Source organism: Nycticebus coucang, chromosome 8 (assembly GCF_027406575.1).
Source record: "Nycticebus coucang isolate mNycCou1 chromosome 8, mNycCou1.pri, whole genome shotgun sequence".
Classification (NCBI taxonomy): domain Eukaryota; kingdom Metazoa; phylum Chordata; class Mammalia; order Primates; family Lorisidae; genus Nycticebus; species Nycticebus coucang.
The window spans coordinates 59,364,651-59,382,512 of NC_069787.1; the positions used below are offsets into that span (position 1 = coordinate 59,364,651).

Genomic DNA, 17,862 nt, shown 5'->3' on the forward strand with positions numbered 1-17,862 from the left:
CCAAAAAGGCTGTATTCGTTTGCAATCCCACCAACAATATATTAAGTGTTCCCTTCTCTCTGCACCTTTGCCAACATCTGCAGCTTTGGGACTTTGTGATGTGGGCTTTTCTCACTGAGGTTAGGTGACATCTCAAGGTGGTTTTGATTTACATTTCTCTGATGCTTAGGGATGATGAGCATTTTTTTCATGTTTTTTTTTTGTTGTTGTTGTTTGTTTTTGCTATTTTTCTGTCCTTTGGGGAGAAAGTTTTATTCATTCTTACCCAGGGATTAATTTGGTAGTTTGCTCTTTTCTCGTTGGTTTGCTTGAGTTCTCTGTAGATTCTGTTCATTAGCCCTGTGTCAGATTTGTAAGATGTGAATATCTTCTCCCATTTTGAAGGTTTGTCTGCTTTGTTTATTGTATCCTTAGCTGGGCAGAAGCTTTTAAGTTCGATCAGGTCCCATTTATTTATTTTTGATGCTGCTGTCATTGCCAAAGGGGTCTTCATGAAATCCTTCCCCAGGCCTATATTGTTCAGAGTTCTTCCCATGCTTTCTAAAAGCAGTAATTTTCTTTCTTTTTTTTTTTTTACATTTATTTTATTTTATTTTTATTAAATCATAGCTGTGTACATTGATATAATCATGGGGCATCATTCACTAGCTTCACAGACTGTTTACCAAGTTTCACATATACCCTTGTAAGATGCATCACTGGTGTAATCCCACCAATCCCCTTCCCTCTACCCACCTGCCCCTTCCCTCCCCTCCCTTTCCCCCTTCCCCCAGTTTCATAGTAGGGCTGAGTACATTGGGTACTTTTTCTTCCATTCTTGAGATACTTTACTAAGAAGAGTATGTTCTAGCTCCATCCATGTAAACATGAAAGAGGTAAAGTCTCCATCTTTCTTTAAGGCTGCATAATATTCCATGGTGTACATATACCACAATTTATTAATCCATTTGTGGATCGATGGGCACTTGGGCTTCTTCCATGACTTAGCAATTAGGAATTGAGTTGTAATAAACATTCTGGTACAAATATCTTTGTTATGATGTGCTTTTTGGTCTTCTGGGTATATGCCCAGTAGAGGGATTACAGAATTGAATGGCAGATCTATTTTTAGATCTCTAAATGTTCTCCATATCTCTTTCCAAAAAGAATGTATTAATTTGCATTCCCACCAGCAGTGCAAAAGTGTTCCCTTTTCTCCACATCTGTGCCAACATCTCTGGTCTTGGGATTTTGTGATATAGGCTAGTCTCACTGGAGTTAGATGGTATCTCAAAGTAGTTTTGATTTGCATTTCTCTGATGATTAAAGATGATGAGCATTTTTTCATATGTCTGAAGGCCACGCGCCTGTCTTCTTCAGAGAAGTTTCTCTTCAAATCCCTTGCCCAGCCTGAGATGGGATCCCTTGTTCTATTCTTGCTAATGCGTTTGAGTTCTCTGTGGATTCTGGTTATTAAACCTTTGTCAGAGACATAACCTGCAAATATCTTCTCCCATTCTGAGGGCTGTTTGCTTGCTTTACTTACTGTGTTCTTGGCTGTGCAGAAGCTTTTTAGTTTGATCAAGTCCCAGTAGTGTATTTTTGAAGCTGCTTCAATTGCCGGGGGGTCCTCCTCATAAAATACTCGCCCAGACTGATTTCTTCAAGGGTTTTCCCTACACTCTCCTCTAGTATTTTTATAGTTTCATGTCTTAAGTTTAAATCTTTGATCCAGTGAGAGTCTATCTTAGTTAATGGTGAAAGGTGTGGGTCCACTTTCAGTCTTCTACAGGTTGCTAGCCAGTTCACCCAGCACCATTTGTTAAATAGGGAATCTTTTCCCCACTGAATGTTTTTAATTGGCTTGTCAAAGATTAAATAACAGTAAGTAGCTGGATTCATCTCTTGGTTCTCTATTCTGTTCCAGACATCTACTTCTCTGTTTTTGTGCCAGTACAATGCTGTTTTGATCACTATCGATTTGTAGTATAGTCTGAGGTCTGGTAGCGTAAGTCCTCCTGCTTTGTTTTTATTTCTGAGTAATGTCTTGGCTATTTGAGGTTTTTTCTGATTCCATATAAAACGAAGTATTGTTTTTTCAAGATCTTTAAAGTATGACAGTGGAGCTTTAATAGGGATTGCATTGAAATTATATATTTAAAAGCAGTAATTTTCAATCATTATGCCACAGCACACCACTGCTAGAGATCTTAGGTGTGCCATGAAAATTTTTAAAGATCATTAAATAATTTTTAAAAGAAGTTCAAAGCACATTAAGTATATTCTTTTTTTACTTTATTTTTTGAACAACATAATTTAAGTATGCTACAGAAGTTCAAGTGTGGTGTGAGATTTAAAAAGAAAATGAAGAACACTCTTCTAGAGTTTTTATTGTTAGATGTCTTAGATATAAATCTTTTATCCAGCATGAGTTATGGGTCCAGTTTCAGGCTTTTACATGTGGCTAACAGTTCTCCCAGCACCATTTATTAAATAGGGATTCTTTTACTCAGATTATGCTTTTGTTTGGTTTACCAAAGATCAGATGGCAACATGAGACTGGTTTCATCTCCAGATTTTCTGTTGTGTTCCATAGATGTATCTATTTATGCCAATACCATGCTATTTTGATTTCTGTGGACTTGTAGTATAACCTGAAGTCTGATAAAGTGGTACCTCCAGATTTGTTTGTATTTCTTAGAATTGCATTGGCTATTGGGATTTCTTCTGGTTCCATATGCAATGAATATTTTATCAAGTTCTTCAAAGTATGACATGGTGTTTTAATGGATATTGCATTAAATCTGTAAATTACTTTGGGTAGTATAGACATTTTAACAACATTGATTCTTCCCAGCCATGAGCATGGTATGTTTTTCCATTTGTTAATGTCTTCAGCTATTTCTTTTCTCAGTGTTTGGTAGTTCTTGTAGAAATCTTTCATATCCTTGGTTAGGTATATTCCAAGGTATTTCATTTTCTTTGAAGCTACTGTGAAAGGAATTGTGTCTTTGATTCTCAACTTGACAGTTGTTGGGAGAATATGAAGGCTACTGATTTGTGAATGTTGAGGCATTACTGTATTTCTTGATCACTTCCAGAAGTCTCATGTTTGAGTCCCTGGGGTTTTCTAAATATAAAATTATATCATCAGAAAGGAGTAAAAAATTGACCTCTGTTTCTATTTAGATACCCTTGATATCCTTCTCTAGCCTGATTATATTGGGTAGGACTTCGGCATTATGTTGAATAGTAATGGCAATAGTGGGCACCCTTGTTAATTTCAGTTCTAAGTGGAAATGCTTTCAGTTTTACTCCCTTCAGCATGATGTTGGCTGTGGGTTATCATAGGTGGCTTCTATCAGTTAAAGAAAAGTCCTGTCTATGCCTGTGTTCTTAAGTGTCCTATCAAGAAAGAATTCTGAATTTCGTCAATCGATTTTTCTGTATTTATTGAGAGGATCTTATAGTCTTTGTTTTTGCTTCTATTGATGTGGTGAATTGTGCTTATCAGTTTGCTTAAGCCAGCCTTGCATACCTATGATAAAGCCTATTTGTTCGTAATGGATAATTTTTTAAAATGTGTAGCTGTATTCTATTTGTTAGGATTTTACTGAGTATTTTTGCATTGATATTCATTAATGATATTGGTTTGTAGTTTTCTTTTTTTGTTGGATCCTTCCCTAGTTATCACGGTGGTATTTGCTTTGTAGAAAGAAGGAGTTGGGGGCGAGTTGTTAGAATAAGTTCTACAATATAAGTATGAGCTCTTCTTTGAAGGTTTGGTAGAATTCTGGTGTAAAGCCATCTGGTCCAGGACTTTGTTTTGTTGGCAGCTTTTTTATTGTTGCAATTTTGGTGCTTGACGCTGGACTGTTCAAGAGTTCTAATTTCTGGTTAAGTTTATGGAGGTGGTGTGAATTTCAACTAATGGTCCATTTCCTCCAAATTTTCAAATTTCTGGGCATAGATTTTTTTTGTACTAATCAGTGATGACCTTTTGTATCTCTGTGTTATCCGTTATTTCTTTTTAGTTTTTGATTGAAGTTATTAGAGATCTTACTTTTTCTGTTTCTAGTTAGTCTGGCCAAAGGTTTATTGATATTATTTATCCTTTCAAAGAACCAACTTTTTGTTTTGTTAATCTTCTGGATAGTTCTTTGTTCTCAATTTCATTTAATTCTGCTCTAGTTTTGGTTATTTCTTTGCTTCTGCAGGGTTTTGAATTGAATTGTTTTTCCTTTTCCAATTTCTTGAGATGATTCTTTAGATTACTGCTTTGCACTCTGTTTTCTGGATGTGAACATTTAAAGCAACAAATCTCCCTCTTAGGACTGCTTCTGCTTTATCCCATATATTTTGATAGCTGTGGCTTCATTGTCATTTTGTTCAAGGAATCTAATGATTTCCTTCTTTATCTCCTCTTTGACCCAACATAAGGTTATTTAGTTTCCCTGACTGTATGGGGATGAAAGTTTTTGTAGGAGTTGAGTTTTATTCCATTATGCTCTGAAAAATTACAAGGTATAATTTGTATTCTTTTTAATTTGTTGAGATTTGATTTGTGTCCTAGGAAATGATCAATCTTGGAGAGTGATCCATGAGCTGATGAGAAGAATGTATATTCAGTATCATTGGTATGGAATGTTCTGCATATGTCTGTCAAGCCCATTTGTTCTAGAGTCGTGTTTATGTCCACAGTTTCTTTAGTTTTTGCTTGGAGGATCTGTTGATGTAATGTTGATGTCTCTAGGGTATTTTTAAAAGTCAGGCCCAGAAGTAGCCTATGCCACACCTGCTCATGTCTAATCACCAGAATCATGGCACACCCTGCAAGAGGGGCTGGAAAATATATGAATACACATACTTCTGTGGATGTGTGGATATCGGGTGAGCATTAACAGTCTCTGCCATATTGATTACCTTTCAGCATTATGATTAACTGTTACCCACAGAGTGCTTACCATGGACCAAGTACTTTACACACATCTTATTAATCCTCCCCAAAATCCAATGATATGGGTCCCATTAGCCCTATTTCACACTTGAGAGGATGATGCTCAGAGATGTGAAGAAATTAACTTAAGGTTTTATGTCGTAGCTTGTGTCTGGTTAGCTTCCTAACAAGCTCTGTCTAATTCCAAAGCCCAACTTGGCTTTTCCACTACACTAAGCCCAACATCTAACAGTCTTACTGCTTCATTAACATCGGTTTCCTTAGGCTTTCCCTACATCAGTGCTTTGACCTGTGCATGTGTATGCTTGAGAGAAATACACCTACATTTCTTTAAGCAGATCTGGTAAGAATTCCTTTCCCTCTTCTCATTGCCCTGTGAGTGACGCTAAACTCCACCCTCTCCTGAACCTCTGGAGGTGAAGAAATTGAAAACACTTCCCTAGTGAAAGAATTGGAATTCACCCATGGCTTCATAGGAATGTCTTCACTGCAATCACTTGATCATCCCCTAGAACTCCCCTTCCCTGCAGACCTGCTGTGACAACTGCAACCTCAAAGATTAAATGCTACATGCACAAGTCTCCTTATGCCAAACACTACAAGCTTTCACTGTTCCTGTCACCTAGTCAATGCAAATGATGGCCTCTTACCCTACTGGCAAACACAGGAAAATAAATTTCCTTCAGGAATAACTCTGCTTGAAATGTACAAGCAGAATATTGGAACTGGGTTTTAGGGGCCTTGGTTATATACCATTTGTAAAATGCATTTTATTTCGTAAGGGACAAGCTGTGATTCAATTCACAGAGATCCTGTGGCTAGTGGTACTACTAATCTTGACTGCACCTTAGAATCCCCCAGGGAGCTTTTAAAAATCCCAGTGCCCGCTCATTCAAAGCTCTGGGGTAGGCCGTGGGCAGCAGTATTTTTTAAAGCTCCTCCAATGGTTCCAAGGTGCTGCTAATTTGAAAACCTCTACAGTACACTGATATTTTGCCATAATCAGCAGTGATAGAGAGAAACAAGGGAGAAAAAACCTTCAGGAATTGTTAGCCTGACACTCAGGCCAAACTCCCTGAAGAATTCAAATTAGTTAAAGTCACCTTTAATCTTTTTTTCCCACAGCAAATACAGTCAATGTAAATGTCATTTCATTATTGAAAAATGTACCCAAAGTTGAACAATGTAAGACTCTCCAGCCTTTTCAAAGTTGAGAAAAATTAACCTGTTGCTGACTAACATATTTTGAAAAGTTAGGATCCTTCAAAGTATGTGCCAAGAGATATTTTTATTAAACCAAAAATGCTGTACCGATATTGACAGTATAATTGTGGAAAATGTCATTTTAAAATAGTCCTCTCTTTGGCCAGGGCCTTTAACCTTTTTAAGCTCTGAATGCTAGGTGGGGAATTTGTCAAGAGGAAACAACTGTGTATGATGTGGGTGTACAAGGGTTTTCAATTCTGCCTACAAAAGTGTATTATAAATGTGTTTTATTTTAATAAACTTGCAAATGGAAGAGACTTACCTCAAATAATTTATTGTGTGGGATTTTTAAAAAGGTATTTTTCTCCATTACCCCAGACATAGGTGGTGACTGAGTCCCTTACTTACCTAGTACATCTGAATTCCACTTTCCATCTTCTTTCTACAAATGATGATAAAGCACAGCAGTGCTTACCTGGCTCTTCAGTTTTACAGAGAAGCTTCATTTTCTTCCCCAGAATCTGTGAGCTGCCAGGAATTATAAACTGACAGAAAGTGAATAAGGAGTCCTTTGGACATTAGGACAGGACTTTTCATGTGAAACAATAGGTATCACTACTCACAGTACACTAACTCATAGATAATTTATTGCTTTAAGTAACTAAACAAGAAAGAGAATCGGCAGTTGTTTTGGTGAAACATTCTCCAAGGTTCTTCACTGCAATCACTTGATCACCAAGGTTTTGCCAGTTCCATCTACTTAAACCCTTAACAATACTTTCTGAACAATTTAAACACATGATAGACACAGCATACATGGGTAACAACTTGGCCAATGGTACGCAGATTAAAATAGCACACGAGAAAGGCACCAACCAGTATGGGTGCCCTGAAATGACAGAAATGACATATGTGTGTTCATATGATGTGCTGAATACAAAACCTTTAAAAAATTTTTTGGCATTAATACTAACACAGAATACTTCCTCAAACATTGTGCAAGAGCAGGTGCAGACACAGAATTATCTATTTCCAGATTACCAGTATCTACAGGACTACTTTGAGAACCTTTCCTCCCAGACAACATTTTCTTTGCCAAAGCAGCAGGGTCTGAGGGGTTTAGGTGGAGAAGGGCCACTGATAGAGCCCCAGGGGTAAAAGTCACCACACAGCTGCAGGGGACAGACACTGTCCCAACAGGGTGTTTGCAGCCAAGGATAACCATGGATTTGACCTGAATGCTCCCTGAAGGCCCTGCAGGGCAGACACAGGCACTGGATAGTCCAGACTCTCACATGGGAGGAATGGTAGAGCCAGGGCCGGGCCTCCAGCCACATAAGCTCTAGAAGAAATAACCTGGCCTCCTGTGTTCTAACACAGGTCATTAATGACACCTTTCCAATGGACGTGCAAAACCCAACACTGTCAGGGACCTGGTCCTTGGAGGGCCAGGTGAGCTCACAAGGAGAGGTCAAGCCAAGCCAAAGGGTAGTAACACACAACACCAGGGCGAACCAGCCCCTGAACCAGCTGTCAGCAAGGTGCCTCGGGTTTGCCAGCTTGTCTAGCTTCTGTGCAAACTGCCAACACTTAGTGCTCGTCTGCTGTGGCTGGCTCCCCAGCGACATCCTCTGCACCCCTCTCCCCGGCCTCCTCACCAGGATCGGAGTGCCCGGCACAGTCCCCTGCTGGGGCCCTGCTGGGGCTGGCAGGACCATTTTGCACAGCCCGACCCTCTACACCCCCCATGCACAGCTGGCCAACAGGGGGCAGCTGTTCTCCCTGGGCCTCCTGGACAGAGACCCTCATCTCAGAGGTGCTGCCCTCCTGCTGCCCGCCCAGCAGCACGCAGTTTCCCACGTCTCCAGCTTTGGAAAACTGGTCTTCTAAATTCTTCTCGTTTTCTTCTGCTTGCCGCTTGTCTCTGGCACCGAGTTTCCCTTTGGATTTCCTCATCTGCCGATTGTGCATTTCTTCTCGGGAGAATCGCCACTGAAACTAGAAATCAGAGAGGGTGAGGATAACTCACGCAGCCTCTGTGAACCTAGAGTTCCACCTGAAGGCTTCTTTGCATTCTACCACAGCCTGTCTCTGGGCAAGACGCACCGCAATTCTGAGCATTGCCAGAGCTGAGGCATCCAAGACACCACAACCACCCAGAGTCTGTTCCATGTTTTCTATGGCGGGTAGTCTAAATATGGATTTCAACGGTATTTCTTTTGACTGACTTCAGACCAAAGGCCACGTGGGAAAGGGGGTCCTGAAGTCCTGTCATTTGGAGGGTCAGGGTGGAGAGCAGATGTGAGGCCTGCCCTCCTAAGGGCCAGGGCTGCAGCTACTCATCTCCATTCTGGGCAGGCTGTGCACTACCAACCAGTCAGCCAGCATTCTCTCACCAGGTCACTGACTTAGGCAGAGCCCAGAAGGTGCAGTGGACGCAGTGCTGCCCTACTCAGATCCCCCTGCAGGACTGACAGCCTCGCACCCTCTGCTGAGAGCATAGCTTCTGGTACTGCCACACTGAAGGTCATACTCCCTACAGCCAATGACTACAACCAATTACTGGTCCAGGAAGAGTACAACGGCCCACCTCCTCATCCCAACTTGGGACAACTCTGAAAGGTCATCCCAGCTCCAGAGTTACTGGAGGGAGGGGTGGGCAACTGCCTCACAGCCCAACTTCTCTGCCCGCTCTCACACCCACAGCTGTCCCCAAGGGCATTCACTAGCTATGCTAACCAGTGTGATGAAAATGTGTCAAACGGTCTTATGAAACTAGTGTATGGTGCCCCATGACCACATTAATGTACACAGCTATGATTTAATTTAAATAAATAAATAAAAATGCCAATAAAATAAAACTTCTTCCACTGTCTCAGAAGCTGCTTCCCAGGGAGCCAGACCTGCTATCAAGCATTTCCCCAGGTGACAGGGAAGTTGCCCGAGGCTCAGACAGTCCCCAAATCACACAGCCAGTAACGGAGTTGGGAGGAACCAGGGTCTTATCAAAGCTCTGGAGTGAGACTGCCTGAGAGAGTCCCAGCTCTGCCACTTGCTGACCACATTTCTCAGTCTCTGTTTTCTCATCTCAGTGGCCTGAAGTACACACAGCAGTTTCAATTTTAAGTTACCACCACAGTCACTTCTTCTGTTTCAGTTGCATCACAGTGGTTTCACCAAATATGTACTTACATCTTTTTTTTTTTTTTTTGCAGTTTTTGGCCAGGGCTGGGTTTGAACCAGCCACCTCTGGCATCTGGGGCCAGTGCCCTACTCCTTTGAGCCACAGGCACCGCCTTAAATCTTAGTCTGTGACTGAAGGAAAGGAGGCTTCAGTTCCTGCACTTGCTGGGCTGCAGAGGGGAGCCCAAGAATGCAGTGGAAGCATCTGCCATGATTTCTTAAGGCTTTATTTACCATCTCCTAAATAATTGAGTGCTTTGCTAGGAAACACCAAAAATGTGCTATGTGAATTTTTAAAAATCTGTCACCTTTGCAGAGTTTTCTGTGGTAGAGATCTATTTCCTCAAATAAAACATTTGCCCAAACACTCAGAGATCTAAGATTTAACCCAGAATGGGATCTTAGGTGTAACACCTTTTGGAGAAGACTGGCAAATTTGAATATTCCATCAAAGTGGAGAAACATGAGAGAAATACATGTTGAGAGGTCAGGATTTAACATTTACCCTGTCCTCCTCTCCCTACCTGCTTCACACAAAGCCCTAAATGAGTTCATTGATACTGCTGGAGGGGTTTCCTCTTTGACAGGCCTTTCTTATGTGCACTCCTACTATAGCTGAAGACTTCCCTTTGGGGAAGGTTGGAGCCTCTTCCACCCAAAGCTAGGAGTTTCCAATTATGGAGTCACACTGTAGGCTAAGTGGAGCCCCAGACCCAGCCCACAATGGTGCCAACTTCAGCCAAGACTGCCAACCAGCCATCTTAGGGATCCCTAACCCACCAGAGGAGCACAGATGTCAGACCTCGAGTGACCACTGCTGCCTCCAAGACCAACCTTCCTAGTTTTCACACGTGGTGCTATGGTTCATGACTGCTGCCTTGTGACATTCAGCTGCCACTGCACTTTACCTCCAGCTCACACAGAAGAACTTTTTTTTTTTTAATGGTTGTCCCAAAATAGGTAGAATCTCTTCACATTTTACATGTTTTTAGAAAAAGACCAGTTAAGCCTGCCCATGTATGACGTAGTAGTACTCCAAGAGGCCGTCAGCTATTGGGGAAGTCAGAGAAAGTTTTACTTTTACAAAAAAGTGGTGAAATTGTTTTTGCCTAAGAGCTCTTAAATGCTAAAATTCAAAGCATTATAGTACAGCAGCTAAGCCTCAGGTTCAAATCCCAGTTCTGGCACTGGCTAGGTGTCAATGTTTGAACAAGTTATTAATCTCTCAGAATCTCAAGGTCCTCAATCCTAAAATACTTGTCACTGTCTCCAGAGTGGTGGTACACATTTCCAGGGCCCCATTCACATTGTATTTAATCTCTGTGGTGCCCCCTGCCGCTGTGCAGTGTACTGTTGAGGATAATTCCACTGTGTGCTGGACCTTCCAATCGTCAAGATCTGTTAACTTTTTTTTTTATTCCAAGGGAAAAGATTTAACATAAAAGTTCAAGATTCATATGATAATAAATGATAAATTTTATGACATATTTCTAAGAATTCAGCTTCTATATTTTTTCTACTTTAATTTTTCTTGCCATCTTGTCCCATGCTTTTCTTTCTTCTTTTTTTTTTTTTTTTTGGTCCCATGCTTTTCTATTGCTTTCCCCTATATTGACATGATACATTGACAAATACCCCTCTCCCTGGTGGTATAGAAAATTTACTCCTATACAAGCTAAGATGGTTATTATTATATATCATTTTTTTTGGATATGATAGGAATTGTATGGTTTAAGTGGTTTTTATATTTATTTATTTATTTTTTTTTTTTTGAGACGAGTCTCACTTTGTCACAGCAATCTCAAACTCTTGGGCTCAAGTGATTCTCTTACATCAGCCTCCCAAGTAGCTGGGCCTACAGGCACCCACCACAATGCTTGGCTATTTTAATTTTTTTCTTTGTTAAATCATAACTGTGTACATTGTTGCTATATATCATTTTTTTAAAGACTAGTCAAGTATAGTAGTGAGAAGGGAAAGAGTAGAACAAGGAGTTTGATTTCTGACTGTGAACAATAATTGAAATAACTCAAGATCTTCAGAACCGCCTATTTTTTAAAAATGTTTTTACCATATCTAGGTACTATCTGTAATCTTCTTTCCCCAAGATATGTTAATTTCTAATATGAGTCTAGAGAGGCCAGGCATGCTGGTTCACACCTGTAATCCCAGCACTCTGGGAGGGCAAGGCAGGTGGATTGCTTGAGCTCAGGAGTTTGAGACCAGCCTGAGTAAGAGCAAGAACCTGTCTCTCCTAAACATAGAAAAACTAGCTGGATGTTACAGTGACTGCCTGTATTCCCAGCTAATCAAGAAGCTGAGGCAGGAGGATCATTTGACCCCAAGAGTTTGAGGTTGCTGTGAGCTATGATGATGCCACAGCATTTTACTCAGGGTGACAGAGTAAGATTCTCTCTCAAACAAAAAGAAAACATCTTTGACCAACATCTAGGTAATATCTATAATCTTCCTCCCAAGATATGTTAATTTCTAGTATGAATCTAGATGGTCTTGCAGGGGCTGCTCTTGCTAAATTAACAAAAGAACTTCCAGTTTCCTCTGGATGCCTGGCCATGTCCAATTTTCTGTAGAAGGCCACATTTTGTTGATCTGCTGATATAATGTGACAGGGAAACACATGCTGGAAAGGAGCCAGAGCAGGCACCTCAGCCCAGACTGGTAAGGGGAGAAGAATTTGGGACTGTCAGTGTTGAGCTGGGCGGGAAATGTTTCAGCCATTTTCTGTACTTCTAACTCATTACAGAAAACTCTGCCATGACTAGGATTGCTGTTTGCTGTGTCTTCAGATGGGCTATGGGTGACCTCACTGACTCGAGTGCTGCCTGGGCCCCCCATCTCACCACAGCTATCATGGGTGCTGCAGCCAGACACCCAGAGAAGATCTCACTTGAGCCTTCCCTTTTCCTCCTCTCCTCTGCAAGGGGAGGTTCTCATGAAGCAGGGAAGTAAGTAGCAGTGGCCAAAACTCAGTGAGCAACTAGATAATCTAGAAACTGAATGTTCAGAATTGTGAAGGCAGGCTGCCTTAGACACTTGCCTAGGAAGGAACAAGCACATACTGAGGCACCTACCAGGTGTCTTACAATGTGACAGGGATTCACATCTCCCTGAATTCCCAAAGCAAAACTCAGTAGGCACTATTAGTGCCATTTTAAAGATGACCACATAGAAGTTCAGAGAGGTTAAGTAACTTGCCTAAAGTCACACAGCTAGGAAATAAGAGAGCTAGAATTCCAACTTGGATTTCTGCAGCTTCAAATTACCCATCCAGCCTCTAGTTTTTGGTGAAAGACTTTTGTCTCTTGCTCCAGAGAGAAGTGAGGAGAGAAAGAGGCTACTCCTTTGGAATGGCTTAGCAGATTAGCCCAATACACAAGTGCCTCATTTTTAGGCTTTATGATGACAAGATGCATCTACTAGGTCAGACGCTTGACTCATTAGGCTGAGTGGTCAGCTAATGGAAGTTCATATTTAACTTCCATTAAAGATACTTCGGTTTGACTTATTAAAAACAAATATCTATACTGAAGTCTCCCTGACAAACTCATTCTTAAAAAGTCAATTATGATAAAATTTGAATGGGGTCCACAGGTGAGCCTGCAGAGGGCCCAACACTATTCAGCTAAGGTACCAGCTCCCAGACTTGAGTGGGCATCAGGACTACCTGGAGGGCTTATTAAAGCACAGCTCACTCACCCCAGCCCAGAGTTGCTAGTGGGAGACTTTACAGTTTTCACAAGCTCCCTGGTAATACTGACACTGCTAGTCCCTGGACCACATTTTTTTTTTTTTTTGCTGTAATTTCAAGGTCAAATTTTATTTTTTATTTTTATTTATTTTTTTTTATTCAATCATAGCTGTGTACATTGATATGATCATGGGGCATCATTCACTAGCTTCACAGACCATTTACCAAGTTTCACATATACCCTTGTAAGATGCACCGCTGGTGTAATCCCACCAATCCCCTTCCCTCTACCCACCTCCCACCTCCCTCCCCTCCCTTTCCCCCTTCCCCCTATTCTTAGGTTGTAACTGGGTTATAGCTTTCATGTGAAAACCCTAGATTAGTCTCATAGTAGGGCTGAGTACATTGGGTACTTTCTCTTCCATTCTTGAGATACTTTACTAAGAAGAATATGTTCCAGCTCCATCCATGTAAACATGAAAGAGGTAAAGTCTCCATCTTTCTTTAAGGCTGCATAATATCCTGGACCACATTTTGAAAACAACTAAAAACAAAAAACACCTGGGTAAGGTTTAGCTGTTTAAGAAACAGCTGTGTAAAAGTAATGTCACCTCATCACCCCAGCTCTGCCATGCACAGGAGGCCGTCCTTGTTTCCCTCTCACCCTTCTGCACACTGACCTCCCTTCACCACCCAGGCCTGTCTCCTTTAAGCTGGCACAGTCAGAGTCTTTAACACACACCAAAACCTGTTCCAGATCTGGAGGCTCTAAAAGTTCTCATCTCAGAAAACAAGAAGAGAAGAGGCCAGGGATGGGGCAACACCTGAGACTCTGACAGCTTTCAGGCTGAGCCTGAGAGGTGAGTCTGACACTCACAGCACTTGAAGGCAGGCAGTCCAGCCTGGAGAATGCAGTGCACCAGTTCAGCAGTACCAAGGTCAGCAGCACCTCTTGTTGCGTTCACCCAACAAGCCACAGCTAAAACAGGCTGTGCCAAGTTATGGGGTGAGCTTCCCTAGCCAGAGTATCTGTGGCAGGTGGGTGTGCCACCAAATCTAACAAGCCACCTAAATCAGAAATAACTGTACACAAGAAAAAAAAAGTCCTTCACCTTACAGCAGTGTGTCCAGAGTTCTGTGTCAGCAAGGGCTAATGGATTTAATTTGCACATTTAAAAAAATCATCAGCAATGTGTCCACTTCAAATTGTTTAGCTGGAACACGACTTCTCTAATAGCATAGAAATCACCTATTCCCTTTGAAGGAGTTGAATATTTGCTTTGAAAATCAGACTCACATACACAGAGGTTTCTTTCAAATGCTGCAAAGTCTTGATTGGAGAATTTCATCCAGGTTGCTGATTAAAAGAGGTCTAAATATGCCATGTCCTTGGTGTGGCAATCCTGCAATTTCTTTTCTTACATTTCAATGCTAGATAACATACATATGTCCTAGGCTTGGAAGTTTGATTACTCATTCATTGAATCAAAAAATATTTGCTGAGAACTAACTAAAACCCAGGCACTGGGCGTATACCAGTCAGGAGGAAAAAAAGTCTTTGCTCACGTGGAGTTAATGTTTGCCTCTACCAAGAGAGGGTAAACTAATGATCACAAATAATCAGAACCCAGAAGAGGCTCTGAATGAGATGAACCCGGTTCCTTTCCATTCCTTTGTATTGCAAAGGAGCCTAGTTTGGTCTAAAAGGAAGGAGGGCTGTCTTGAGAAAAGGATGCTTGCAGAGAGAGAGAGAAGAGGACAGTGTCCTTGGCAGAGGTGACCTGGAAGGTCCTGGAGGCCAGTGGAACTGGACCACAGAGAATGGGGGGCTGGCAGAGGATGTGAGATGGGTCAGATCCCACAGGGCCTCGGGGGCCACAATACCGCCTTCTCTGTTTATCTTCAGAGTCACACAGAGCTTTAGAACTGTTTTAAGCAGTGGAGTGATGTGGTTCAATTTGCTTTTTTTATTAATAAAAGATCACATTGGCTCTGAATAGAGAAGTTTTCTGTTTGTTTGTTTTTTAGAGAAGATATTTTAAGGGGAGACATGCTATTAGGAAATGGGAGGAGTTGTGGCAAGGGATGTTGGAAAGACTGAAGGTACTCCAGACAGGAGTCCTCAACTGCAGCCCGCAGGCCACATGAGGTGGTGTGATTGTATTTATTCCCGTTTTGTTTTTTTACTTCAAAATAAGATATGTGCAGTGTGCACAGGAATTTGTTCATAGTTGTTTTTTTTTTAAACTATAGTCTGGCAACGGTCTGAGGAACAGTGAATTGGCCCCTTGTTTAAAAAGTTTGAGAACGCCTGCTCTAGAACCTAAACCAGTCAGGACTTAAGGACAGACTGAATATGGGGGGTACCATTCCTCTAGATAGGGGTGGGGGCATTCTGGCCAGGCATGAGGAGAACGGTCCTGAGCTCGCCTTTAGATTGGTGTCAGCCACAAGAGAGATGGAGCTGAGGCTTAGGGTCAAAGCAAGAGCTGAAGATGCAGATGGAACAGGTGCAGAGGTGGTGAGCAAAGCTTCGGGGATGAAGGAGATTTTCCAGGGAAGAGGCAAGAATGAGGAGAGAAATGGGTCTGGGTTAGAACCCCAAGGAACTTAGTGCAAAACCAGAAGAATATGGTGAGATGGAACCAAGAGAAAAAGTGCCTCAAGAGGTGGCAGGTGGTCATAGTGCCAGGTCTGTGGGGTTCAGGCATGACAAGGACCACATGGACTGACTGTCGTGGCCACCAGAGGACATGGACGTTGCAGGACAGGACACCGCCCTGAATCCGTTGAGGAGCCAGGGACAGGAAGCCATCCAGAGGATTCTTCTAAGAAGTGTGGCTGTCCAGTCCCCCCTCTCTGGGACTCCACCAGTGAGGTGACTCAGCGGGTCTGCACAGAACAAGTACTGACACCAGCTACCTCCAGTCCTGGAATGAGGCAGGAAATAAACAGGGCCACTCATATTTGCACAGCTCATTGGGATTGGGAAGTTCTGCTGACTAGAAAATGACTCCCACTCTGCCTGGATTTTCTCTGAGGAAAGTCAGTTCTACCTTCATAGAGCAGCTTCTAACAGTCTACTCCCTGCATGCTTAAGTCTCTCCTGAGGTATCCCCTCTGTGAGAGGCCATGACCTTCCTGCTGACACTAAACCATGTGTCTCTCCTTTGGAGCCAGTGCTACCTCTCTCTGGTAAGGCTGCTGCTGGATGTTTTTCAGAGTCTGAAGGAGACCTCACGAGCATTGCTTGTGGCTGTCTCTCTTTGAACGCCAGCAGGCCCTGAGCCTGGGCAGAGCTGAGCTGTACCTGACAGCTCACAGCCAATCCATCTCCCGCCCAGCGGCTAATGCTCCTGGTGGTTAATGGTGCACCGGTGGAGGCTGCCTTCTGGCCCGCTGCTGCTGTCACCTGTCATATTACTATCTCAGATCCTAGAGAGACCTTCCTCTGCACTCCAGCCCATCTGGCTTCAAGTCACCGCTGCCTTGGCGCTGCTTCCACAAGTGAGCTCCCCCTGGGTTTGTTGGCTGATAAGTGGCTGCTCCAATCTGTTCACTTACTGGAAGCTCCTGTCTGGGGCTCTGTGTCCAAAGAACATGAGGAACCAAGAGTGAGGAATGTGGGGATGGTGCCAGTTGTGTGGAGCTGAGCAAGCCGGACAGGCTCTGCCAAGAGTGTAGCCTCAGCCAGCAAAGGCTGGATCTGGTGACAACTGACTTGGGCTATGATAGGTTCACTCGACTCACTGGCCTTTTCCTGAGCAACTGGGGAAATACCCACAGGAAAAGCACCCACAGGCCACAAAGCATGGTGTGTGTGGGGGGTGAAGTATCTGAATCTTCTGGCACAAGGGGAGGACTTACGCTAAATGTCAGGAAGTACAGAGAAGATTCTCTGAGAAACACCACAGTCTGTCTGTGCAACCATTTCTCTAAGATAGTTCATGCAAAGTCCAGAGGGGGACGAGAATCCTGGGGATCCCTAGGACAGCCTGGCCTAAGGATTGCTGCCACAGACTAAGGCTGGCCTCTGTCTATATCACCAGCCATCACTTGGAGGCCTTCAGATTGTGTCCTATCAAGAAAGGACTCTGGCAAGGTCTGTCTGCCAAGACTAGCAAACTTCTGATGTCAGGGCAGGCCAGAGCTCCAACCAGCTTGTGATGGGAGCAAGCCACAGAGAAACTAGCCATGAGCTCAGCTGTCCCCACCTCTGGTCAGACTGCAGCTGGCTTCCTGCCCTTCTGCACCCTTGTGGGACTATCTGGCACCCTGGAGCACCCAGAAGAGCTCTTGTCCTCCCCTTTGGCTTGCCCAACAGTAGATGCCAGACAAGGCCCTCAGCCCTCCCATTTTAGCAGCCTCAGGTGTGATTCTGTTTGCCAAGGGACTCAGGTGCTCCTGGGGCTCTGAGGGCCTTTGCAAGTTGGAAGAGGCTGCGGGCAGAGATCCTCTGGCAGATGAAACACCGCTGAGGAAAACCGAGGCGGGCAAGGAAAGCCTCTTACCTTTGATTCCTTCTTCTTGATTTTCTGAGGTAGACATGGTCTCTGAAGAAAGACAATCTGCTTGGTGGACACACTCCCTTCCCTGCAACACACAAACTGAGATGAGTCATGTTATACCTGGAGGACGGTGCAATCCCTGACTTCCATCCCTGCCCAAGGCACTGCGAGAGGTCATTCAGCAGCCCCTCGCCTCTGCCCCCTCCAAGCTAGCACCTTGCTTCCTGCAGCTATCTCAGATGCCCAACAGAAGCTTTCTGGGTGTCCCTGCAGAGCCGGCAAATGAGGACACACTGGCTGCTTTCGTGAATCGCAAAGGG

The 17,862-nt window shown here is 43.1% G+C and overlaps 1 protein-coding gene across 1 annotated transcript in view; it reads right to left on the minus strand.

The window, feature by feature from the left end:
- Positions 1–6,234: 6,234 nt before the first annotated feature.
- RFTN1 (raftlin, lipid raft linker 1) overlaps positions 6,235–17,862 on the minus strand; it is a 225,983-nt gene continuing 214,355 nt past the window's right edge. Inside the window, exons 9-10 of the mRNA XM_053599736.1 lie at positions 17,546–17,627; positions 6,235–8,140 (exon numbers count right to left, since the gene is read on the minus strand). Of these exons, the coding sequence (XP_053455711.1) occupies positions 7,733–8,140; positions 17,546–17,627 (490 nt within the window). The 3' untranslated portion in view covers positions 6,235–7,732. The remainder of the gene's footprint in view (positions 8,141–17,545; positions 17,628–17,862) is intronic.